The sequence below is a fragment of the Clarias gariepinus genome, chromosome 21 (assembly GCF_024256425.1).
Source record: "Clarias gariepinus isolate MV-2021 ecotype Netherlands chromosome 21, CGAR_prim_01v2, whole genome shotgun sequence".
In the NCBI taxonomy this organism is placed as follows: Eukaryota; Metazoa; Chordata; class Actinopteri; order Siluriformes; family Clariidae; genus Clarias; species Clarias gariepinus.
Genome location: NC_071120.1, coordinates 18,760,770 through 18,788,342, shown reverse-complemented (window position 1 = coordinate 18,788,342; position 27,573 = coordinate 18,760,770). Strand labels below are relative to the sequence as shown.

The 27,573-nt window shown below is 37.9% G+C and overlaps 1 protein-coding gene across 1 annotated transcript in view; it reads right to left on the bottom strand.

The window, feature by feature from the left end:
* The window catches only part of tmem8b (transmembrane protein 8B), a 152,520-nt gene that overhangs the window by 8,029 nt on the left and 116,918 nt on the right, over positions 1 to 27,573 (bottom strand). Inside the window, exons 7-12 of the mRNA XM_053481276.1 lie at positions 11,638 to 11,734; positions 8,703 to 8,826; positions 8,017 to 8,159; positions 3,624 to 3,802; positions 1,401 to 1,547; positions 715 to 831 (exon numbers count right to left, since the gene is read on the bottom strand). Coding sequence (XP_053337251.1) covers positions 715 to 831; positions 1,401 to 1,547; positions 3,624 to 3,802; positions 8,017 to 8,159; positions 8,703 to 8,826; positions 11,638 to 11,734 — 807 coding nt within the window. The remainder of the gene's footprint in view (positions 1 to 714; positions 832 to 1,400; positions 1,548 to 3,623; positions 3,803 to 8,016; positions 8,160 to 8,702; positions 8,827 to 11,637; positions 11,735 to 27,573) is intronic.

Sequence of the window (27,573 nt, the reverse complement as noted above, 5' to 3'; positions counted from 1 at the left end):
GGCTGGTAATGGAACTATAAAGGCATGACTAATACCGCCCGTATAAAGTAATGTCACTGGCCTGCGTTTTATCTTAGCCGACATGCTAATGACGGCTACCTAAGATAAATGTGTCGCACAATCTTTAGAGCTCGTGAAAAGCGAAGGGCCACATGTTGAACCGAATGAATTAAAAACGCCTATCAAATCCTAAATAACGAGGTGCTGTGTACGCAATCAGGAACCCAGGATGAAGAAAGGCCGGTCGCTGCACTTAGCATGAGCGCTACCACAGATTTTCAGACCAAGAGATTCACGAGCTATTTTTGGAGCGTGGTGCATTGCAGCTTCTTCCACCACGAAGCATTTTTATCCAAGCAATTACTCCAAAGCTGAAAGCAAACTCCAAAAGAACTTTTGGTGGATAAAGTTGTTTTGTAATTTCACTTTAGAACTTTGTGTTTCATGATTCAGCAGTTGAATAAAGGACTTTCAGAGTCTAGTTTTATTCGAAGGGCGACTTTGCCAAAACTTTCTAAATTTATGAACGTATACATCATACAAAAAGTCCTGACCCTGCAACTCCAGTTCTGTCCAAGTTCTCTGGAAGCACAGTACTAAAGTAGCAAGCTTTCATACTGTAACTTTCTAATAAAATATTTCACATGAAGGCTTTATACTTGGAGTATCTCTACAGGCAAAACATGTACATGTTCAGTATACGATGCTTCTTACCCAGGCAATGGCCATTATACCCAAGGCGAAGAGGCTAGGGCCTAGTAGGTTCCACAAGCCATGACGGTCAAGCTGAAGAGCCATGGACAGAGACATCGCCCCAAGCAGGTACAGCACCTACACAAAGCGATTAGCATTAGGGCACTCAAACATTTTACAGGTGAAAGACCGAGATGTCAGGCACTCTCGAAATAATCAACCATTTGCAGCGTATAATTTTATGGTTCGATAGCCAATCTCATGCAATTGTGGTAAAGATATAGTTTCTATAGCATTTTAATTTATTGGAAAATGCCTCATTATTCTTTCCCTCTCTCTTTCATTCTCTCTCACACCCACACATAGTATATACACACACAAATCTATTTCTGTCTCCTATGACCTTCCATTTGTTTCTATTCCTAAATTTTATCACGGCCCTGGGTGCTCCAAAGAAAAAAAAAAAAGACATATTTTATCCATACAGATGCGCGCCAATATTCACATTTTTATATTACGGCACTAAATCAGGACTAGACAGCTCCTCCAGAGTTTAAAAAAAGTACAGCACAGCCTACTATACAGTATGTTATACCACTTGAAACTGACTCTAGATACAGAACATTAAATCATGACTCATATACAGTAAAGCTCATACTGCATGTTTAACTGTATCATTAGAGCTGTTGACATCATCTCAACCCTACCTGCTTGATGATGGATTTAAGTCTTGCCATGGCAATGACCGTAACCCAGACGGACATGAGAGATCCCAGGAAATCACAGAACTGTAGAACATCATACTCCATAATGCAGAAGACTACGATACCCGGCTGATCGCAGGCATGGTAGAACTATAAAGAGAGAGAGAGAAAAAAGCTGTAGTGTAGATTTAAACAGTAATAAAGAGAGAAGTAATCAGGACTTGCATTAAAGTTTATATTTGCATCATTTAATCTCAGTACAGATACAAGCAGTTGAGGGTTAAGGGCCTTGCTCAAGGGCCCAACAGTGGTAGCTGGGATCTGAACCTGGCAACTTCCAATCAGTAGTCCAACACCCACCCTAGAATTATTTAAACCTCATTCACTTATCGCTTATCCACAGGGTCATGGGTGATCTGAGGTCTATCCCAGGAGACTTGGGACATGAGGTGGGGTAACCCCGGATGGAATGCCAATCCATTACAGAGCACACAAACACACACACCCAATTAGCCTAATTTGCATGCTTTCGGACTGTGGGAGGAACATGCAAACTCCATGCACACAGACCCGAGATGGGAATCGAACCCAGAATTTAAAGGTGCAAGACGACAGTGCTGACCATTAAGCCACTGTGCCGAGCGGTTTAAATCTATTCATGAAATTTATGAAAATGACACTAAAATTATTCTTTACATATTGATATTATTTCTACTTTATTAGAATAAATTCAGTGTACAAATGTTTATTATTCCATTTCATTAGTTTGATCCAAACATCCCAAATAAAATTAAATAATAAAATGTATCTACACCAGTTTGTTCATGCAATTATCTATTGACCCAAAAAATTAATTGGGCTCTTTATGAAGTTCGTATACAGTACATACACACACACACACACATATACTGTACATACCAATATTTACCATTATTGGCTTTTGTTTAACTTACTTTAAGACTTTTTTTCAATGAAGCAGCAGTTTTAGTTTTATCATCACACACATTAGAAAAGGGAAAAGTTTAGTAAGCTCCTGGGATTTTTCATTTTCATGCACAAGGACCCTAACCCTGGTGTTTCTGTAAGTCATCCACCACAAGGTTTGACCCGTTGCCCTCAAATGCTTTTCTTCCCATCATGGTTGTAAAGAGTGTTACTCTACTTTAGAGTCCTTTCAGAGTCCAAAACTAGTCTGGCCATTCTCCACTTACGTACTTTTCTCCTTAATATTTCCACCTACAGTACAGAACTGGCATTCACTGGATGTTTGGGAATTTTTTTTTTCTCCTCAACTTTTTGTGCAAGGTCTAGCAATGCTCATGTCTAAAATACCAGTTTTTGGTTTATTTTGGCATAATGTTTATTCTTGGCATTCTTCAGAGAAAGGCTGCAAGCTCCACATTTTTCACTTACTCACTCACCGTCTATAGCACTTTATCCTGTATACCTGTATCGCGGAGGCCTGGAGACTTAGGGCATGAGGCTTTTTTCCAATTTATTATGGGGCACACACATACACTCCCTCATTTACACACTTCGGGGTTGCCAATTAGCCTAATCTGAATGTTTTAGGACTATGGGAGGAAACCGAAGTACTCTGAGGAAACCCACCAAGCACAGGGCAGAACATGCAAATTCCATGCCACTGTGCTGCCCACTCTACATTTTTGTTCATTTTAATTGATAAATATTTTATTTCTTATTATGTATTTGTTGCATTTAAGCTCTGAAGTTTCAGATTGTGTTGGTAATGCATCTGTTGAGCTTTGGCTTGTTAGCTGATATTTTATTCCACAGTTCCTGTTCGTAGGTCTAATTAAGATATTGTTCGGCTTATTTTTAAGATGACATGTGCACGCATGTGTGTGTGTGTGTGTGTGTGTGTGTGTTTATGCATGTGTGTGTCTGTGTGTGTCGTGCTGGCTCAGTGTTTACGGCTACTAATTGGAAGGTTGTGAGGTTGTGGAATCAAGTCCCTGCATCTTTACCCAGCCCTTTACCCTGAACTGCTTAGTTGTATCCTGTCTCAGCTGTAAGTTGCTTTCAGCTCCAGTCAACTGAATAAATGTAAAATGACTTAAAAATGAAAATATTTTTGTTTTCTGTCATTCGATTGTACTGCGAGAAGCTAACCAGCCCATTGTAATCATGACAACCGCTGTGCTGTTTATTCACTCATGCATAAACTATGTCACAGTGATGCAAATATGCAAAAAAAATACTCACGGTAGAGAAGAACATTGTAAAGATGTAGACAGAGGCCTCTAATAAGTAATGGCTGCGAATAGCAATGGCTACCGGTGGCACGAACATCAGGTTGCTCAGACAGAGCAGCAGGGTAGACAGCAGCTGAAATCCATACGAATATGCTTCTGTGTTGTCTGTACAGCCCCAGCCATCCCAACCTATTAGACACACATTAAAGGATTGGTTTTGGGGTGAGTTTTCCTAAAGGTCCTACAAAAACCAATGAAAGTTAATTGGGAATGGTTCCCAGAGTACAACTTCATAAAAAGTTTTATTATATCAGGGAGTACAATATCAATGCCTAGCCAAATTATATACACATATATACATACATACACACATATATAAATTGCCATTATTTGTAATGAAACGACACAAAATAATCATAACATTGAAGTATAATTTGTGATGTTTTTTTACAATTTAAAATGAATAAAACTCATGTTTCGGAGAAGTGTTCACTTTGATTGTATAACATTTTCTACATCAGTTGGCATAATTAGTCGAATGGAGTCTACCAGTGTGCGATTACAGTGTCATGATCTCTGGAAGTCCCCAGATTCAGTTAGAAAAACATACCTAAACAAAGAGCATTATGAAGACTAATGAGCTATCAGAGCAGATCTGGGACAAAGGTCCGGAAAAGCATGAGGCAGGTTTGTTTATTAAAAATATCCCGAATTCCGAGCGTCCCTTAGAGCACCATTAAATCTATTATTAAAACTTGGAAGGAATATGATGCTAAGACAAATTAGCCAAGAGGAGGCAGGTAAGGGTTGGGAGATGAAGAAACCAAGAGGCCAAGAAGAACATGTACAGTAACTGATGCTAAAACCCTGGGCAGCTCAGTGGTTGAAATGATGGACTAAAGATCTACATCTACTTACTGTACATATTTATCTCATTAAAAAAAATTGAGCAGTTGAGGATAAAAGGGCCTTGCTCAGGGGTCCAACAGTGGCAACTTGGTGGTTGTGGGGCTTGAACCGGCTTGACCTTCTGAACCATAGTCCAATGCCTTAACTATTGAGCTATCCATGCCCATCAGATCAGAAGGTCAAACTGCAGCACCATCAAGCTACCACTGTTGGGCCCCTGAGTAAGGCCCTCAAAGCTCACCTGCTCAGTGGTATAACAAGATAAATGTACTGTAAGTTGCTGTGGATAAGGGCATCCGCCAAACACCATTAATGTAAATGTTGCACTAGCATTCTTGACTATGCTCCCACATGATGAGCATTGATGGATGTTTAAAAAAGCACCTTGGGGGTCAAGACCAGAGATGTTTACTGAGCCTCTAAAAGTGCATATGGTGATTTCTTCTTACTCTTTTTTAAACAAAGACTGGAGTCACAGAGTGTGAACTCTATGAACAGTTTCTCTAACCAGAGCTGCAGAACTGACCTTACCTCCAGCTCTTTCAGAGATAGCCTTTGCCTCTTGGCTGCCTCTCTGACTCGTCCTCCCTACCCAGTCACTGAGCTTTGGTGGACAGCCTCCTCTAGGCACAGTCTCATGTGTGAGATATTGTTCTCCTGTTTAAATAATGGAGTTAACTTCATCATAACTATCGTATCGTCTTCAGAATGTTCAGGTTTTTAGATTTCCTTTAATAACCATAATAACTTCTTTTCCAGAAAGTATCCCAGACTTGTTTTGATATCTCTGCCTCTGATGTACCGTTCAATTCATGCTGATCTTTAATCACATATTCATGGACCAAGTAGCTCCTTCGGCATACATACGCGCCTGATCACAAGCGAATAACACCTACACAACATGCTCGAACGGCAAATCAACAGAAGCACACGCGCACCCAGCTCAGCATTTGCTGGCTCATCTCTCTATCTTTGTGAACTGGTTCATAAATATAGATTGGATCCTGTGAGCCTGCTGTGATGTAAACGCTGTGGAAAATAGGCACATCGCAATCCTTTCTAAGACACTAATTTTAATTACGGCTGTCTAATCAGTACAATTCCCAAACAAACCCCCCCCAACAAGCATCTCTCAGAGCTCGGATAAGGATTGAGCGGTAAAAGTGCCGATCAGTTGGAGCTCTTTTAGACACTCGAGAAGAAAGGCTGTGTCTGTGCAAGAAGTCAGAACGATACTTCTTTAGATTAAAGAGAAAAAAAAAACGTTTCAATGGCAGTTGTTTGCCCACAATTATCCAAGAAACGGCACGGGCGTTTACGCAACTGCCGACAGAAATCACAAGACAGAATCCGGAGGGAGAAACAAAATGTGAGACACAAGAGGATACTTAATTGGAAAGTAATTGAGAGGCTTTGATTTGCATATTTCCCAGCATTATCCCATGTCCTGTAATTAAGCGACTATTTGATTCGCGATCCCTTATTCACAAGGTGAGATGAGTGACATACATGTGATTCATCGTTTAACTTAACCTGCCAATTATGCCTGATTGTCGTTTAGCTGTCAAGTGGGTGATAATCATGAAATTAGGAAAGATTTTGCCGATTAACATCCAATTACCCTTTAAACTGATTGCGGTGCAAAGTAAAGTGTTTCGCTAAAGCTGTAAAGTTGAAACTGAAATTAATTGTCCTATTTCAAACTTGATTCAAATATGTTTAACAATAATATACGAATTGACGGAGGTTTAGCTCTTCCTAACTTCTTATACTATTATTGGGCAGCCAATGTCCAAAAGATAATTTACTGGATGCACTCATCAGGGGGCACTGATTGGCTTGAAACAGAATCTAAATCTTGCACAGCAACCTCTTTACAAGCTCTTGTAACATGTAGCTTACCTATTAAAATAGTTAAATATACATCAAATCCAATTGTTCATTTCACTCCTAAAATATGGACTCAACTATGTCAGCATTTGAAGTTAGGACAAGAAACTTTTGTTTCAGAGTCCAATATGCAATAATCATGCTTTCCTCCCAGCAAAACTAGACTCTGCTTTCAAACAGTGGCAAGATAAGGGAATTTCTCGGTTCAGTGATCTTTATATTGATGGTATTTTTGCAAGTTTTAATGATTTGCGTTCCAAATTTACTCTTAATTCAGTTGACCTTTTCCGTTATTTTCAGATACCTTATTTCGTTATTGCCCAAAGCTCATCTTTTCCAAACATCCCTTCAAAGTCTCTGTTAGAAGTACCCTCCCATCTACAAGGTCTTGTTTCAAGAATATATACAATTCTAATGTCTTTAAAAAATGCAAGAACAGACAAGATCAGAAGCAGGTGGGAGAGCGAGCTCAGTATGCAATTTTCAGAGGAATTTTGGAGGAATGCCCTCTATAGAGTGAACGGTAGTAAACGACAGTTTAGGGTATTGCACCATATGCACTTAAGCAGAACACGGATTGCCTCCTTTAATCCTGCTTTTGACAAGACCTGTATTAGACCTGTATCATACAGGTGAAGCAGACTTGACTCACATGTTTTGGGGATGCCCCACACTTGCTGCTTACTGGTCAACTATATTTGATACACTTTCCAAAGTGTGTGAAGCACCACTAAAGCCATGTGCAGAATTTGCACTATTTGGTGTTCCAGGTGATGAATCAAATTTGACTTAAAGACAACTAAATATCATTGCCTTTGCATCCTTATTGGCTCGAAGACAAATTGTATTACATCGGAAATCTACAAATCCAACTAAAGTATTACAATGGCTTCGGGATCTGATGTTATACCTACATCTAGAAAAGATTAAATATTCAATCAGAGGTTCCCATAAATTCTCTTATGTCTGGCAACCTTTATTATCATATTTTACTGCCATAAAGGTACTTCCTTGACATTGTAATATTCCTGATTATGGTATCCAGTTTAATTTATCTATTCATGTATCTATTCATTTATTTATTTTATTTTAACTTTTTCCATTTGTAATTATTTCTATTTATTTATTTATTTATTTATTATTTTATTTATTATTATTATTATAATTTTTTTTCATTGTTATTCAACTATTGCATATCCATCTTTGTTATATTGTATGTTCGGGGTTGGTTGGGGAGGGTTTAAAAATGTAAACAATACAGTCTCTGTACAAATAATAATAATTGTCTTTAGAATAAAAAAAAACAAAAACAAAAAACAATAATATACAGTATTTATGAATGGCTAGTACAAAAAAAAGTGGAAGGGACGTTGGAAATAAATGGACGGTGGACATGAATTATTGCTCAGGGTAACAATTAAATACAATATAAAAAATGTTTATCATGTAAACAACAATGGTACATAGTAACAATCTCGCCAAGCTGTGCTTTCGGTTAATTCCGGATGCCTGGAAGAAAGGTCAAACCGCAGAGAAAATTGAAAAACTATCCGTAAACATGTGGGTGGGACAGGGAAGTGGTGTTAAAGCGTAAGATTGATCACCTGCTTTGCACTCGCATGCAGCGTACAAGTAGTTGTTGGTGCGGAGGAGTTTGCACTGGCCATAAGTGCCACAGTCGTTGATACATGGGGTCAGATAGGACCGGAGATACACTTCTGCTGTTATATTAGTGCACGCCTCAAACCTGCAAAGGACGACAATAAGGACATTAGTACAAATGCACTGGACAGTCTTTGCAGAATATGAACTCCCTCCTGGGACTGTTTCAAGCCTCCTCTGACTCTAATAAAACGTCTATCCTGAAAAGTAGCTCGGCAACGCGGGGAAAAATCAGTCAAACTAGATGAAAAGTGACCTAAAGTTTAAAGGCAGAGGAAGAGCTGGATATGCAGGTATATTCCACAATGTTTTCAAAGTACTTTAAAAGTCCTTTGTTGGGAATCTGAAATGGCTGTCTCAAACTTTAGATGAACTTTCTGTCTCACCGGCTAATTTGCATTATTGTTTTGAAAGTGCTGGGAAAGTTTTAGAATGGTAACTGTCAACATAGCGATGCATCGATCAGTCCGCACCAGTTGCGCTCAATATTCAGCGCCCGTCACATGCAGAAAATATTATCTGCATATAAATTAACGTCTGCGAGATGAGAAGAAATAAAAAAGAAAAAGAGAGAGAGAGACCTCTGCCTCTTTTAAATGTGGAGTTGATCTGGAGGTGTTGAACTTACCCTTGATCTGTGGAACGTAGAGAACGGAGGCTGAGGTACCAGGTGCCGGTCTGGGGGTATGGGATGCGGAGCTTGGTAATGTTTGTAGTGGTGTTTACAGACAAAAGGAATCCAGAAACTGACTCTGTTCAGAGGTGAAAATATCAGAGATTAAAAAGAAACTTTTATTACAATTATAACTTTCTAAAGCATTTATCTTCTATACCATGTGCAGGGACGCAGGGGCCTGGAGCCTATCCCAGGAGACTTAGGGTACAAAGTTGCCAATCCACCGCAGGGCACAAATACTGTACTGTAACAGCCAATTTGGGAACACCAATTAAACTATGGCGCTTGTCTTTGGACTGTGGGAGGAAACCCACCAAACCATCACTATGTGGAAATTGAACCCTCGACCCTGGAGGTGCGAGGCCACATTGCTAACCACCGTCCTGCCTTCGTAAAACACTTGATTGCATTTTTTTGTTGGTCAATATTATATAAGATTTTTAGAGGCGACTTTTAATTTGAAATATCTGGATAGTAATAATTCTTTCATGATTCCATTATTTTTGATACAGCATGGTTTGTTTTTTGTGTCATTACATTATGAAAAGGCATCAACAGGGAGATATGATCAAAAGAAGATTTGCTATATGTGTGACAGTCTAGGAATATTATCAGACCCCCTACAGCTAAATTCTTGCAAACAGCCAGAAATGACAAAATTAATATACACTGATATTCATATGCACACATATTGTTGTAAGCATAAATATAAATAATGTGAACATGTTTTTATTAATGTCTAACCTTGCCTGAGCAATCTGCCTGGAACCGTTATGTCGAGTTAAACAGTCAGTTTAACACACACAGTACTTACAGTACAATGCTTCTTTTTTTCGCAAAAGCATAAAATAAATGATTACTAAATTAATTAAGTGATTTATACCTTGACGAGTTTTTTTCTAAACAACAAGCAGCTCAGCTCAGCTCCCTAATCTCCTGCTCTGGCTTATCCACTCACGTACATTTGTGTGAAATATTCCGCTAAAGGAAGCTTAAATCCAAGACACTAGCCAGGGATTGAGACATTAGGTCAGAAAATGAAACGCTTCCACAGACAGTTTATTTCATACAACCTCGCTGGTCTAACCTATGTAGGGATGACATAGCTAGTTTTAAAATGAAAGCAGAACGTTCAAAGACAAATGGACAAAGAAGTAAATGTTTATTCCTTACTTCAAGATCCATACAGAGGTCTTAAGCAGTTTAAAGTTAGAAATTTTACCCAAAAGTAGTCACGTGAATAAAATAAAACACTTAAGCTATGTTCACATTACCAGTGACCCGAATCCGATTTTTTTACCCTAATATGATTTTTTTTTAGTTCTGTCTGAATGCACAAATCTGATGTTTTTCAGAACGGTTCTGAGTCACATTCATATGTGGTCCTAGATTGGATATACGGTACATCTGATAAATACATTTTTACATAAATTCCAGGCTGCAATTTATGTAGCGTGCACAACATGGTATTGGTGTTAAAAAGTGGCTCGACTTGGTGAAAAAGTACATTTTCAGACAGGATCATATAACACCATTTATTATAATATTTATTGCTTCCTTTCTCCCGATTCATGCTTTATTTTTTGTGAATATGCATACACATTTAAATTTTGATGGGATAAAAAGAAACATGTTTGTTAAATACAATTTGCAGTGTAAACTGTAATATGTGTCAAAATAATTGCACTATAACTGCGTTAGACATTTTTAGATGGACTGACTACATTCAGTACTATGTTATATTAAACAAACTGTACTGTATAACTCAACTTAACATTTCCAGACAAATTGCTCAAGCAAGGTTAGAAATTACCAATACTTGGATAGGTAATTGTGTGTTTTTTTTTATGTGAAATGAATGATTTATCAACCAATTGCGTGATTTATATCTTGAGTTTAGTTTTGGGAATTTGTGTAATTTTTTTTTAGCAATTAGTGCTGCACAATAAATCACATAAATAAATTTGCAATATAGACCTGTGCAATTATTTAATCACAAAAGGCTGCAATTTATTACTGGTAATATAACACACAGTCTGGAATTCATGAAGTGTTCATCAATAATTTAAGAATTTGTTTTTATTTTTAAATACCTTTGAAGTGAGGAATAAATATTGGCAAACATCCTCGCAATGGGATCATTTGTGCCATTATTAGGTGGTAGCCGAGAAAATCAGTTTAAATACAAAATGGTATAATTAATAGTTAAATACTGCAGTTTAAACCGCAAAATAATTGCAATGTGATTTTAAAATGTTTTTTTTTATTTTTTATTTTTTTATTAAATGATATACCCTGACGGGTAGGAAGCTGATGTCATAATTCAGCACCTGTGCCACGGGGATTTCATTTTAACAAAGAAGGACAGGAGAAAGTGGTCAGTGAAGGGGAAGTAAAATTGGTGGTTAGTAGATATTTGGGACAATCAGACTGTGTAAGAAAAATGCGAAAAGAAAAAAACCTACAGAGCAGTGTTTGAGATCATTTCAAAGGAAATCACAAATCTCAATGCCGCGTATCGATGTGCGCATGCATGCCGTTTTAAAAGCCATTTCATGTCCATGTCAGAGTCAGAAAAATGTCACTTGTGATCAGATCTGACCAAAAATCTGAATTATAATGTGAACATAGCCTCAAAATGATTTATTTATAAACAGTAACTAATCAGGGTAAAGTTTCTTAAACCCCACTGAGATAATTAGAATTGTAGATAAAATTTGAATTATATTTGGTTAGTAAATGACAGCTGAATACACAAAATCAACAGCATAAAGAAATCGGAAAGTAAATCCTAATTTCAATATTAAGTCATCTCAATGTGCTATTTATTTCCTTATTTAATTTTATTTGCTGGATTGTGGCTAACCACATAGGATGCATCTCTTACCAGACTCGCATTTGATGGAGGAGTTGTCTCGAAGGGCCAGTGGCATTCCATGATGGAGGCAGCCAAATACAGTAATGTTCTCTCCTTTCACCGAGGACTTTGGGAAAAAAGACACACATATATAAACATTTATTAACATTCATTAACACGGGCACCCGAAAGTACACGCATACATTACAAAAACTGTAATGGATTCTGTGCTGAATGCATGCCTTTAGGCCAAACTGGCAAAACTGAATGAATGACTATTTAGATTTTTCTTTTTTAGATATTTTGCACAAATAATAATTAAAGACAGCATTAAGCCTGTAGCACTGTGGGATGCTGATGGCAGTGGGGGCGCATATGCCCTCCGACCGTCTGCAGCCAAAAGAAAATAGAGATGTTCATTCTTGTTCTCCCTTGGCACATGAATTATAAAAAAAGTTATGGCATACACACAGACACACACAGGCATAGAGAGAGAAAGAGACAGTCATGTCCTTTTTAGCTATTCAGAGTCGTTACTCATATGCTGTAGGGCTTTAAGCTGTCCGGACGATTTAGTAAACTGTTTTTAAAAATCGAGTTATTTGCGTTGTTCCTGTTGCCTTTGTATAGCACAACAACAAATGATTGACTGTAAAGAGAAGTTGCATGTACCTCATGGATTTGCAAAACCAAAAGTTTTTTAAATCTAGGCTTTAAAACAAACTACTAATTGAGGGTTCAGGGTCGATAAACTTCTGTAGGTCAGGATTAATACAAATATGAAGGTGCACTTCCTGACTCTAATTTGACATTTAAACATTTCTTGTACATTACCCATTCGATGAATCAACATCACATTGCAAAATACTCAATAGTTTAATTATGCTTTCATTTTTTGACATTACCACTGTAAACCATCGGTTGAAACAACCTAAATCATGGCTTGTTTCAAGGAAGGAACCGGTATTCTGCTACAAAGAACAGAAGAAGTGTAATTGCACTACATACAGTACCCACTAAAAGTATCGGAATTGAAACATGCTTCCTCTGACATGTAAGGCCAAGCTTTACATCTCATCAAAATGCTACTCATGTAACACCACAGTCAAGCATAACACACTTGGAGGAAAAGTATATGGTAGATGAGCTCATACAGTAGATACCTGTGATTGGCAATCCCTCCCAACTCTGACAGCACAACCAATTGTAGCCATTACATTAACAACATTATCAATTATACAGTATACCCTTAAACTGGAGACAGGGTCATGAGCACCCAAGGCTCACCCATACTCGTGGCCACCAAAAGCCAGCGCATATGGTCCAATCCAAAAGAAGAGCCGATGCAGCACAAACTGTTGAAAAAAGTAAATACTGGGCATGATTAAAAAAAAACACCAGAACACCCAGTCCACTGTGCATGAGTTCCAGCACTCGAAGACGCCAAGCCTGCTGACTTGACCAATCCAATTAAGAACCCATGGGATGCGCTAGAGAAACACGTCTCATCCACAAAGGCAACAGCATACAAAGGATCCATTGGCAAACACCACAACACTCAACCAAGCTCTCTCAAGGGGAACCGACACAATATTGGGCATATTGTTTGGTGTTGTAATGTTATGCCTGTTCTGTGTATACTGTATACTGTGTATATCCTTCTATATAGTAACTTGAATAAAAAGCTGCCTGTAACTGCTATTAAAATTCTTACTTTATCTCCACATGCCAGTTAGCTGCTATTTCCATAAACCATATGCAAATCTTGTAAGGCACTAGAATCTCAAACAGAAATATCCAAAAGAGCTGTTGTCACTGTACCCATCACCACATTCATAACAGCTTGCCATTTATCATGTTCTCTGTTGATACCTTGCCAAGCACCTGTGTTGATTTGGCCACAGACCAGACTCCAATTTAGGAAGTACACTTTCAAAAAATGACTGATGGCTAGCAGGTTTGTGCTTAGGGTACTGTTTGGCCGTTATTCAAATCGCCCTCATAATTAACAAGCAACATGAAGCGTTTGGTCTGACTCCGGAGTTGGAAAGACTGCAGGATAATGTCCAAATCAGGCACCAAGTGGGAAAAACCACAATTACCACATCGTGGCTTACACGAGATCCTCCAAACAGACATCTCCCATCTCCTCTGCGTCTTGATGTTACTTATGTACTGTAGTCGAACCATATAAAACCATATAAACCACATATGGATTTTGCTGTGTGTTTATTAAGCCATGGTTAGACGTTATAGTACGTCTCCTCAGTCCACTCCATCACAGTATGTGTGTATTTCCTACCGTATATGTGTACTTGTTCATAATATTAACCGTTTATTTCCCCTAGTTCCTTTGACTATTGGAAAAACCTTTTTGTTTTTTTTGTTTTAATTATAAGGCCAGCCTTACTGAGTTTGCTGAGTTTGCTGTTGAGTCCTGTATCATGCTATGACCTTGATTACTGGATTACCTTTAATACAAACACACTGAATCTTCCCTCTGAATGCACATAAAGAATCTTATGGTGCATTGTAGGCTATTTAAGGCTCACTCTACCATGTCATTTCAGATTTAATTATTATTGCTAGCCTAATTAACAACTGGGATAGTCTCCAGATCTACTGTAAATCTGATCAGTATATAGTCATTACTGAAGATGAATAAATGAATAATAATGAATGATCTTTACTTTCTTTTTTCTTTTTACTTTTCTACTGGTCATCACAGCAGATGGAATCACAGATAAAGTAAAAAAATAAATAAAAAAGTGACGAATGAGATCCCTTCATTTCTATATAGACGAAATAGAAAGGCTAGAAGTAGCCACGTCTCAACGTCACATTTCAAAATCTTTTAGCTCTGAATTACTGGTTTCTATGTAATTAATAAAGAAGGGGACAGAAGCCCTTCATGGCTCATGAAAGGACGGTGAAAAACACAGTGATGATCTTCCATTTATCATTGTATGTGGTGAAATCCACATTCAAAAGGCTCTAGACATTTACACAACCCTTGTACAGGACGTGCACTTTCCACTTGTTATATCAGCAAAACACTATTGAGATAAAGCTAAATCTGTCACAGTGAATGGAACAGATCTTGGTCTTATGATATTAATAGTCCACACATTCCCCAGAGGTTTTACTTCACAGCAAGGATTTTCTGTTGTTAGAGCATGATTCTCTATACCGCCTATCCCAGGGGACTCGAGGCACGATGTGGTGGACGAGGTGTCATTCTATCGCAGGGCACACAAGGACACTGTAGGAGTGCACTGTTTTTCACACACACACTATAGGGAATTTGGAAATGCCAATATCCCTAATCTGCATGTCTTTGAAGTGCAGGAAGAAACCAGAGTACCGGAGGTACACCAAGCACGGGGGGAACAAAAAAACTCCATGCAAACAGACCTGAGACGGGAATCAAACCCTTGACCCTGGACATGCAAGGCCACAGTACTAACCACTACACCTCCGCGCTGCAATAGTATATACAGTTAAGTGAAAACTTTGGCATCCGTCATCATGCTTTTACTGTATCAATCAGACTGTAGTAAGATTTCAATTTATTAATCAATCAAAAAATAATAATATTCTATTAATCGATTAAAAGATTTCTTTTTGTTAATCACAGTCAAAGTCTGTGATTAATTGCAATTAATCACAGTACTCAGATTTACTTGTTTTATAAACGTGCAATGTTAAAATAAAGAAACGCACGACAAACTGGTTAAAAGAAACAGATTATGCAGTTTTATAATATCTTCAGCATTAACATTTAACAAATGGTAAATAGTAAATTAAAATCTCATGAATGGTAAACTCCTTGCAGCGCCATTTATATTGTGAGCTGGCTGTTTTTTATATTGCTGACCATGTCTGTTATTTCTTTTTCAACTGGTTAGAATGTGCTGCGATTATGGGAAGCCATTAGGATCAAACTTTGTGAAAGTTAATGCGTTAATATTGACAGACCTATTATATTTTCTACAAAGCAACATAATTAACGGACACATTCATGGCCTATATGTCACAAAGATCGGTTAACAGTCCCAAGTAAAACAAAGAACCTAAAACCACCACATAGGAAGAAAATTAGCAAATTTGGAAGAACCAATTATAATACCATATAAACATAGAATATAATGTATATAAAATATATAGAAATCATGAAAAAATAATACCACATAAATACCACATATTTGATGTTTTTTTTACATGCTCATGTCTCAAACACTTTTTTATTCATACCTTATTAGCAAAACACAAACCATTATTATCTTTCTTTCTTTTTCTTAACTTTTTTTCCCCTAAACTTGCTGCCTTTAATCAGTGATAGACAGGATTGTGTTGTTATGGCAGGTTTTAGTTTTACTGTTAAAGGTTTAACTTTTTTTAAAAAAATTCTAGAGATTTTAACTCACTACAGATATCATGAATACAGTAAGTAGCACAGACACAAGCCTAATTTACATATTGTTTCCAACCCCTACTTTGCACTTGACATATTCAAGCAATTATGGTAAATCACCAGCAGCATGCCCACTTTTTATGCCTGCAATTTATCCCATGCACAGGCAAATTAGCTTGTGTTATTTGAGATCTTAGTAAATCAGGGCCTTTAATACTACGCGTTAATCACTATTCATTGTAGGAGTGCACTGTTTTTCTTCCAAGTATTGAAAAACGAGCCTGACTCATGCCAGCTATTCTGTCTCAGATGTCCTGGTCGGAGCTCAGTTCTTAATCTCTAACTTCATCTTGAAGGACATAATTATCATGAGAGCATCAGGCTCTTGGGTTCTGCAGCAGTAACCTAAGACCTCAATGCAGCTCTGCCAAGGCTTAGGCTGTTCGGTTTGGCTTCAAACTGTCCACAAGAGGCACTCGAAGCACAAGGGGAGGTGGAGGTCGGTGGTGGTTGTGGCTGAACGCCACATTTACATTCCCTTCTCACATATACTGTACAGGCACATCGACTTATCTTTACGTCTCTCTCATACAATATTTTTGTCTCTCTCTTGGCCAGGCACTCAAAACCAAGGGCCTTTTCTTTTCTTTTTTTTGCTTGGTACAGCTCATTAGTTTCTCTCCTCAACTGTGGCATTCGGTCTAGCAAGAAAGGCTGTTTGAAGACAAATCTACTGGCCAGTTGGACAATATATTTGTGTGTATGTGTGAGTGCGTGTCGAACACTTGGATTAGCACGTGTAGTAGTCAGGCTAGTAATTAGTACTTATTTCCTACATTTATAAATGAATTAACAAAAGCTTCAGGAGATTTTTCCAAGTAGATCAGTGTGATCCTGATACAGTACATGGGTGATTCAGGCATAAAATAATCTCCTAATGATTTAATTAATGATAAAGTCCATACAGCTTCAACCTGTATACAGGGTTGTGGGGGCCTGGAGCCTGTCCCAGGAGGCTTACTGTAGGGCACAAGCGGGGTACATCCTGGACATGACAATCCAACACAGGGAACACACACATACTGTACACAGACTCATTTATACATGAGTTAAATGTTAATTAGCCTAATCTCCATGTCTTTGGACTGTGGGAAAAAACCTGAGTACCTGGAGGAAACCCAGCAAGCACAGGGAGAACAAGCTAACTCCATGCATACAGGAGCTGACTCGAGGCAGAAATCGAACCTGGACCCTGGATATCCAAGGCGACAGGGCTAACCAATAAGCCACAATGCCGCCTTCAATGATTTAACATTAATATGTTAGTGCTCCGTATGCATTAATATATTATTAGCATTCATTGGTACAGTATACAATAAAATATATACAGTAGATCCTGAATTATTATTGAACTGCTTTTAATTAGAACCAATTACATCAAGTGGCAAGTGGAATGGTAAAAGCTATGTTTATAACAAAATACATTTGTATCTTCCAATATACAGTGGAACCTCGGATTGCAAGTAACGCACTTTGCGAGTGTCCTGCAAGACAAGCAAAGATTTGTAATTATTTTTGACTTGCAAAACGTGCAAGTCTTGGTTTACAACTACTGAGCATCATGTACAGTATCAAACATGCGCTTCTTGTTTTGACGCCGAGCGTCACGTGAACACAACTGAGCCAATGTTTTTTCTTTCTTTTGCACTGCGGAATTGTGGGTAATCGTCTCTCCTGCTGGGTCTTAGTGCTCGTCTCTTACTGGTATAATCAACATCCGTGCACGCGTGTACTGTTTACTCTAACACTGTGACCACATGTGTGCGTGTAAAACATATTTTATTTTGTGCTTGTAAGTGCGTGTGTACAGCGCGTGTGAACAGTTTATTATAACACGTGTGAACGCGTAAAACAAAAGAAATTCTCATTAGAGAGGTTAAAGATCCATTTTCTCCCTCTCGGTCATTATGTGTGTGCGTAATTTGACACCGTGCCCCTTCACATATACACTCTCGCCTTTACACAGCACCCCACCCCCTCTTGGCTTCAGACACACACACGCACACACACACTCTGCTCTACACAGAAACACTGCTCTGTCGCGGTTCTTTTCAAATGATATGATTCTGCGATATCAAATGATGTGATTCCGTTAGCATGCGCTTACACGAGTGTAAAATTCAAATAAGAGAGGAGAAAGGTTTACTGTGTAAAATGAGAATCTTAATTCACACATATACACAAACACACACAGCGCCTGCGCATAAATGGAAACACTTATTTGTCTGGATTGATTTTTACTTTTTTTTTTTAAAGGTAAAGTGCAGCTTAATTTGTTTGATTTTTACTTAATATTTTGTATTAATTATTTTTATGTATTTATTTTTTTGGGCTGTGAAACGAATAATTTGAGTTTCCATTATTTCTTATGGGAAAAACAAATTATGCTTGTAATCCAAGGTTCCACTGTATATTTTACATGAATAATGTTTCTTTTTTTCTAGCTTTGACAGTTTCTCATCACTTCAGTTAAAAATTGGTCTAAATCACAGATGTGCAGAGTTTATTTTCATTTTTTCCCCACTCACAGCTATGATTTTTATTTGTAGTAATGGGCTTGGTCTTCCTTCGTCTTGTAAGCTTTATATATGACTTTTCTTTTGTCAAAGTGCACACCTATAATCTCAGCAAAATGGATGTTCCACATGTAATTCCTTAAAAAAAAGAAAGAAAAAAGAAAGAAAGAAAAAGAATAAACTAAACATAAAACTAATAGTGCACCTCCACATCCATGGTCCTATCTGTTCCGAATGCAAAATCTGATCAGGCCGTATAATGTGTTCATATTCAGTTACATCCCTACTCCTGTGAAAGCTTTGGATAGACAGATAACTACACAAATTCCTCTTATCTTCAGACGATTTTTCTCTGACCCTGATACAGTGCCATATATCAGAGATCCACACAGGCTGCATTACCCATTTGGTGTTGAACATTGAATAATCTCCATGTAATTATGATAATGGGGTCTCTCCGCAGGAAACTCGGCAGGCAAAGAAACTGTCAGGGTTATGAGAAACAGACCAGTGCATTCCAGGCTGTTTTTTGTCCACAGTAAAAACCCGTGACATTATTTATATTCATGTAATAGTAATATTGAGGATTTGCATGGTAATGCATTGCAGCTTTCAAACAGCATTTTATCTGTGTATGCACAACTTCACACTTGCATTAAAAGGTTCATGTCGCATGATGTGATGTATCAGAAATCAATTGGTTCGATGTAATTACATTGTAAACCTGCAAAGAGAAAACATCATCGCAAAACTCAGTCCCTAGGACTGTAACGATGAGAAAATAAGCTCAACTAAAAGTGTTAGCGAGGACAGGCACTCATGAATGGTTGCAACATAGTTTGACTGGAACAACTTTCAGACACTTATCTTCTTTGAAATTTTTTTTTTTAGGCTTTTTCTCCTTTTGTTCCGTGACTATTCTCAATTAGGGATTTTTTGCCCAGGTGGCACAGTGGCTTTATGGTTAGATCTGTTGCCTTGCACCTCCAGAGTCTGGGTTCGATTCCAGCCTTGGGTCTGTTTGCACGTTCTCCCTGTGCTTGCTGGGTTTCCTCCCACAGTCCAATGACATGCATTTTACCGTAGATTAACTGATGCTCCCAAACACCAGCTTTAATCTGTCACTAGTGGAGTGCTGGTAACCAACCAAAGTGTTTCGTTTGTAAGACATCTTAATATACAGCGGAACCTTGGATTACGTGCATAATTCGTTCCGGAAGCGGCCTTGTTTTCCAAAACACTTGTGCGCAAGAGAGAGAGAGAAAAAACATTGGCTCTGTCGTGATCACGTGACGCTCAGTATTAAAACAAAAGCGCATGCGTAATACATGATACTCTGTACTCGTAAACCAAAACCTGCTCGTTTTTCAAGACAAAATGTATTTAAAATCTCTGCTGGTCTTGCGGAACACTCGCAAACCGTGTTACTCGCAATCCAAGTAACGGATATACCTTCACTGTACTAGACTGTGTGTTGGAAGTTTCAAAAGTCTAAATCTTAACATTGGATTTTTACCTTTTAAACACCACAATCTAAGATGAAAAAGCTAGCTTACTTATGGAAATACAGTAGATAAAACTTCAAGTGATTACTAGCTCCAGCATGCACTGCTCTTGTTGTATTGGATTGTCTTGTAAGAACGCTTCGCTGTTTAAGAGTTGCCAATTACTAAGTTTACCCTCTGTCATAATCGAAGTAATGACGGATTAATTTAAAACATATACACAATAAAGATTTCACTTTTGCAAAGTTAGAATAACCATTTAAGAAAATGACCACTAGCCCAAAAATGGGCTTAGCTTTATGTGTCTGCTCAGAGAATTACAGAGGCAGGCGAAGAACACTTTGTAAAATAATGATGCTTTCTTTTCATTCACAACATAAAAAAAAATCTTTCAAAATCTGTTGAAGTGGAGAAAAACGTCAAAACATTTTTCAGTCATTCTTCTAGGTGCTCAGTATTATAGGCTGTTGCATTGATCTTGTAATAGTGATGTGCTGTGTTCAGTAGATATAGCTAACAGGTGAAACCAACAGGTCAAACAAAATAATCCAAAATAAAGCTTGTGCTGTACCCTTATCCATATCTTTCATATCATTTGAATCTTTCATTAGTAAAAAAGGGACAACAGATGTCAGAGAATGTAGCGGAGTCGAAAGTACCGTGTCTTACTTTGAAATGTAGTTTAAAATGATATACCTAAGTAACGAATGCATTTAAATCCAGTAACTAATTACATTTACTTTATTATAACATCAATACAAAATCCCTGGCTAAACCCCGCCCTGCGCACAGTGTTCTCTGATAGACATCCCGTTCATTATGCCTATATTATAAGCATTCTTGCAGACAAAGTCTTTGGCTATGAATCTGGACAGAAACTGCTCAGGGGAATTTAGATACTTTAAGCAGTCTTGAGTGGTCCTGGATTGGTCATCTAGACCAAATAAATTCGTTCATATTTCTGGCGATATTGACTGGGCTGTTCATTTGCCTGTAGTGTTTCTAGGGGATAGCTAATTGAATGAGCAAGAGCTCACACTTGTTCGTGTATCAAAGCAGGCATAGAAGAAGTCCTCTCCTTGTTGTCAAATTTAGCCCTAATGACAAGTTTAAACGTTGTGTTCAGTTCAGTAATTAAAAACTTTCAGACACTTATCTTCTTTGAAATTTTTTTTTTTAGGCTTTTTCTCCTTTTGTTCCGTGACTATTCTCAATTAGGGATTTTTTGCCCAGGTGGCACAGTGGCTTTATGGTTAGATCTGTTGCCTTGCACCTCCAGAGTCTGGGTTCGATTCCAGCCTTGGGTCTGTTTGCACGTTCTCCCTGTGCTTGCTGGGTTTCCTCCCACAGTCCAATGACATGCATTTTACCGTAGATTAACTGATGCTCCCAAACACCAGCTTTAATCTGTCACTAGTGGAGTGCTGGTAACCAACCAAAGTGTTTCGTTTGTAAGACATCTTAATATACAGCGGAACCTTGGATTACGTGCATAATTCGTTCCGGAAGCGGCCTTGTTTTCCAAAACACTTGTGCGCAAGAGAGAGAGAGAAAAAACATTGGCTCTGTCGTGATCACGTGACGCTCAGTATTAAAACAAAAGCGCATGCGTAATACATGATACTCTGTACTCGTAAACCAAAACCTGCTCGTTTTTCAAGACAAAATGTATTTAAAATCTCTGCTGGTCTTGCGGAACACTCGCAAACCGTGTTACTCGCAATCCAAGTAACGGATATACCTTCACTGTACTAGACTGTGTGTTGGAAGTTTCAAAAGTCTAAATCTTAACATTGGATTTTTACCTTTTAAACACCACAATCTAAGATGAAAAAGCTAGCTTACTTATGGAAATACAGTAGATAAAACTTCAAGTGATTACTAGCTCCAGCATGCACTGCTCTTGTTGTATTGGATTGTCGTGTAGGAACGCTTCGCTGTTTAAGAGTTGCCAATTACTAAGTTTACCCTCTGTCATAATCGAAGTAATGACGGATTAATTTAAAACATATACACAATAAAGATTTCACTTTTGCAAAGTTAGAATAACCATTTAAGAAAATGACCACTAGCCCAAAAATGGGCTTAGCTTTATGTGTCTGCTCAGAGAATTACAGAGGCAGGCGAAGAACACTTTGTAAAATAATGATGCTTTCTTTTCATTCACAACATAAAAAAAAATCTTTCAAAATCTGTTGAAGTGGAGAAAAACGTCAAAACATTTTTCAGTCATTCTTCTAGGTGCTCAGTATTATAGGCTGTTGCATTGATCTTGTAATAGTGATGTGCTGTGTTCAGTAGATATAGCTAACAGGTGAAACCAACAGGTCAAACAAAATAATCCAAAATAAAGCTTGTGCTGTACCCTTATCCATATCTTTCATATCATTTGAATCTTTCATTAGTAAAAAAGGGACAACAGATGTCAGAGAATGTAGCGGAGTCGAAAGTACCGTGTCTTACTTTGAAATGTAGTTTAAAATGATATACCTAAGTAACGAATGCATTTAAATCCAGTAACTAATTACATTTACTTTATTATAACATCAATACAAAATCCCTGGCTAAACCCCGCCCTGCGCACAGTGTTCTCTGATAGACATCCCGTTCATTATGCCTATATTATAAGCATTCTTGCAGACAAAGTCTTTGGCTATGAATCTGGACAGAAACTGCTCAGGGGAATTTAGATACTTTAAGCAGTCTTGAGTGGTCCTGGATTGGTCATCTAGACCAAATAAATTCGTTCATATTTCTGGCGATATTGACTGGGCTGTTCATTTGCCTGTAGTGTTTCTAGGGGATAGCTAATTGAATGAGCAAGAGCTCACACTTGTTCGTGTATCAAAGCAGGCATAGAAGAAGTCCTCTCCTTGTTGTCAAATTTAGCCGTAATGACAAGTTTAAACGTTGTGTTTAGTTCAGTAATTAAAAACAATGGCAGCACTAACCAACAGTTTTATTTATTGTATCTAATTCTTAATCAATCATGAATAAATTGTCTGAGAGACTGCAATAGGCACTAGGCTTTATCAGCACTTAAACTGAATGCTGTGGAATTCTCAACTCTGATTGGCCAGAATGTGTCATTTTTTTTTTTTTTTAGGTGCAAGACAAGTTATCTGTTTATATTATTATTATTATTATTATTATTATTATTTCACACATGAAATTAATTCAAGCCTAATAAACTTAACATACCTGCGTAAAGCCAAACTACATAAGGTTGATGGCACCCATTTATAAAAAAATCGATCTTCTTAAAATAATGTAGTTGTAGAGGTTAAAATGATTTGATGCAGATTCTGGCATATAGAGAATTTTTAAGAAAATTTGATACAGGGGGCATTCAAGTCAAACTGGGATTTTCGATCGTGCAGAATAACAGAACACAATTATGAGAGTAAAAACTACCTTAGTTTTTCTTTCCAATCCCCAGCTACACTAATGCACTTACAGTATCCCAATGTTTCACTAGTGTTTGAATACTAAAAGGGGGGGACGACGAAGTTTTTTTAGTACGCTGGAACCATGATCGTACTACCTGATTCACGTCTAAAACGCTAGCCTGCCAGGAACCCCTTTAATGGCCCATACATATGGAAATAGCTCGTCTATACCACTTTATCCTGGTTCTCGGAGCCTATCCCTTAGGGCACGAGGCAGCGTACAGCACAGACAGGGTGCAAATCCATCGCAGGGCACATACATAATCTCGGTGAAAATATGCAAACTCCATCCACACAGAGACTGGAATCAAGCATGTCTGGGAATCAAACCCAGACCCTGGAGGTGCAAGGCGACAGTGCTAACCACTACACCACCGTGCTGCCAGGGCTATACTGGGGATGTGGCAGCTGAGTTCTAGAATCACCAAGTGGTGTTCGTCAATGACTATATGCAACAGTTCCCACAGACTAATGCGTCTCTTCCACAAGTTGGTGAGAAATTATTTATCGATTTTCAAAGATTCTGAAGGCGTTCCACTTACTGAATGCTCATGGAAATAAGAGTGTGTACTCCAAGCCACCTCAGCCGGGATCATCATTCAAGTATGTACAGCCTTTTTTAAACCGTACTGTGCCTGAAGTCTCCTGTAAATGTCAATCGTTTTTACACCTTTTAAATCCCAGGTTGACTTGAACGCCCCTGATATTGCAGTGCCCATTTGTGACAAAACGTTAATCTTTTAGATACAGAAGATGCTTTTTTTTTTTCAATGAGAGAGGGTTGTAAAAAAAATATAGCTTTTTGGCAAATATCTGAGGAACAAAATTATGCTGGACATGCTTTTATAGAGATTATAATCAACTTCTGGGTTTTATTGGCAGCGCAGGGTTTTATAATTGCACATCCCATTGTGTTTTATTCCTTATGTATACCATGGTCTGCGTAAACTACCACTATTTCTAAATATGCATAACCAAATAGCTAAAGTAATTATTTCCTCAAGGGGTTGCTTTGAGCAGCACATATTCACTTGTTATGTTTATTCCAATGAGTTATGCGATAGGGGCTCTATTTAATTGGTGCGATGAATTTTATAGAAACTCATCACAATTTTTACTAAGTCCTCATTTCACCACTTTGAGGATTCAACTGTAAATACAAATAATTACTTTATGCTCTTAGAAAAGTCAACAATGCCTGAGAACTGAACTTCCAGTGGCTATGGATCCTTCACTTTTAGAAATGAGGATATCTTGGTAGTGGGAGACAGTTCGTCCTGTCCTCCATTTATTCCCCCTTCCCCCATGCATTACAGCCCCATTACCATTGCACTGTATATGGTCCCAGGCTAACAATCTTCTTTGAACAGTTCTGCTTGGATAACGCTATTACTGAAACAACCGAAATGTCAGCAAACAGAGGTTAATCAAGAAGAGGACCGGCAATGTTGCGAAGTGCAATGAGCTTCATAGAGCCCAGGGGGAGGGATGTTTCCTTAGTGGCTCTTCGTGGTCTGATGTTTATGTGCGTCCTTATTGGAATACACAATTAGGAAGTGGCTGGAGTGCCATCTCAGACAAGTGACATACATAGCCCCTTTTCACCAAAAAACATAAGATGACTGTCTGATTTTGGCAGCAATTTAAATTCTTATGCGATGCCCAATTACAGCCAAACCACACTAATGCCATAATGTATTTTGTATGAGATGAAAAAAAAATCATTATTTTGTTCATAATCTTATTTTTAAGTAATGTGAATCTTTTTACTTTTATCTATCCATTTTCAATAATGTCTAAATGATGTCACTTCAAATGTCTCCTTAGATCTGCGTTCTAATGAGCTGCTTTCCTGTCACGGTTCATCCCCCTGCTGTCTTGGTGCAAAATGCTTTTTAGGGGAAAAAAAACAAAAAGCAGTTGATGCACAGCGTACCAGACAGTAGTTCTGACCAAATCTGCAGGCAGTCGAGCCAGAAAGCTCATCTCTAGCCATAATAGGAAAGTGTAATGAGGTTCTTGTTTTTTTTTTATGACAGACCAGCTGTGCGTGTATGTAAAGTGAGAATGGTCATTGACTAGTGCTGTCATCATGCCGCAATTAACCTTGACTAAACTGAATGTATTTAATTGAATATTAGGGTCAAGTCAACAGTCAGTTGTGTTAACATACAAGTTCTTAACCTCAGTCATCAACCACGGATAATGCCTTTAACCCTTTATAGGCCGCTCACTGAAATACTTGGTAATTCCAAATTTCAAAACCTTTTCCAAGACTTTTTATTTTTCAAACTTTTGTGATTTTCAAAATGTTTCAGTGTTGTCAAGGTTTTTGAAGTTACCAAATATGGTTCCTAGGGTAATTTATTTTTTTCAAAGAGAATATACAGTGGTACTTTGGCAAACAAACACCCCGCCTCACAGATTTTCACTTTAAGAACTGAAATTTTGCATACAATTTGCCTCAGCGACCGTACCGAGCCAACAATCTTGTTTGCATCACTGAAAAGGCCAAGCGAAGCAAGGTAACACATTATGTCTGGGATTTTTTGCATTTTGTGCAAGATTTAGTGAAGACATAGCACCATGAGACGGTAGCAAGCAGATAATGGAGCCACTTTCAGTTACGATTTTAAAGCAGCTGATACTTTAAGTGGAATCATAAATTAAGGTTGAGTGAGATTTAATGTATATTTATTTCAGATTTGACTTCATTCACATAATGTCCTATTTTGTCTAATATTTTGAGTTTTTATACGTAAAAATATAATTATCATGAAAATGCGTTTTGCAATACTGTATGAAATTTCGTCTTACAGACTAACCTCTGGATTAAATTCCGACGCTGAGGTACCATTGTATATGAAAAAACACAGATCAGGTTAAATGCTAATTTATTTAAACATGAAAGTGCAAAAATGTTTTTTTCTACAGAAAAGCTCCTTTTTTTACTTGAGGTACTGATACTGCCACCGACACAAAATGTGGTTCTTCACTCGATTAAAAGTTAAAGCCTGTCTATTCCATGACTCTAATCCTTTTTATCCAGCTTTCTGATCACAAGCCAATAGCCCAAGGTCGGAAGCGCAAATGGTTCCCATTTACTTGCTTACTCATAAACCTGTAGAACGACATCCATCACTTCATCGTCCTTGCAAGATAATTCCTAGTCGACAGCATATGGCGGCAGGCGGAAATCATTTACTTTACAGCACCCACTCAAGAGGCTAGTCTTTACTTCAAATTTAAAACAGGCCTTTTTACAATGCCCGGTTCTACCATTAAAAGACAAAGAGAAAAGCTAACAGCTAGTGTCTAAAGTGCTGATTGAGGAAAATGACTTTTTAGCTCGCTGACACGGGTCGTTTCACTTCCATTGGCCTGACCAGAATTATAAAGGATCGTTTCTAATTACATCTTTTTTCAGTTGAACAAGTTTGACTACAAGAGTGGAAAAAATCGGATTCAGGATTATGTGTAGCAAATTTCACATCCTTTTATTCAGAATGACTTTGCTAGAGAACAGCTCTGAAACGTTTCATTTAAATGACTGCATAGGGCAGGATCATGTACTGCTTTTAAAATGTGCTTTGTATTACTCTTGCTTGCTTAATGATTAAACTGTAAGTATGTGGTGTAAGCCAAAGTAATACCTGAATATATACATACATACATGCATACACACACATCCATTAAGGTAGAATATACAAAGATGCCTACACATATTTAGACTCCTTTAGACATGTTTAGACATTTACACACTTTTAAAATCCACTCTCAGAACTGTTCCATTTCTCGGAGGGCTTTTTATAAATAACTCTATCCCCTGGCTGCCTTGTTTCCTCACATTTTCCTTGCCAATAGCACTGCATGAGATATCCATTAATGCTTGTTAATGGCATCTTCAGGGAAGAAAATGAAACAGGTGAAATGTGAAGGCACTTCTGTGACTGAATACACACAGACTGGTTATAATAGATCCTTCTTTCAAAGCTGTGAGACCTTCTGAAGAATTCTTTTCC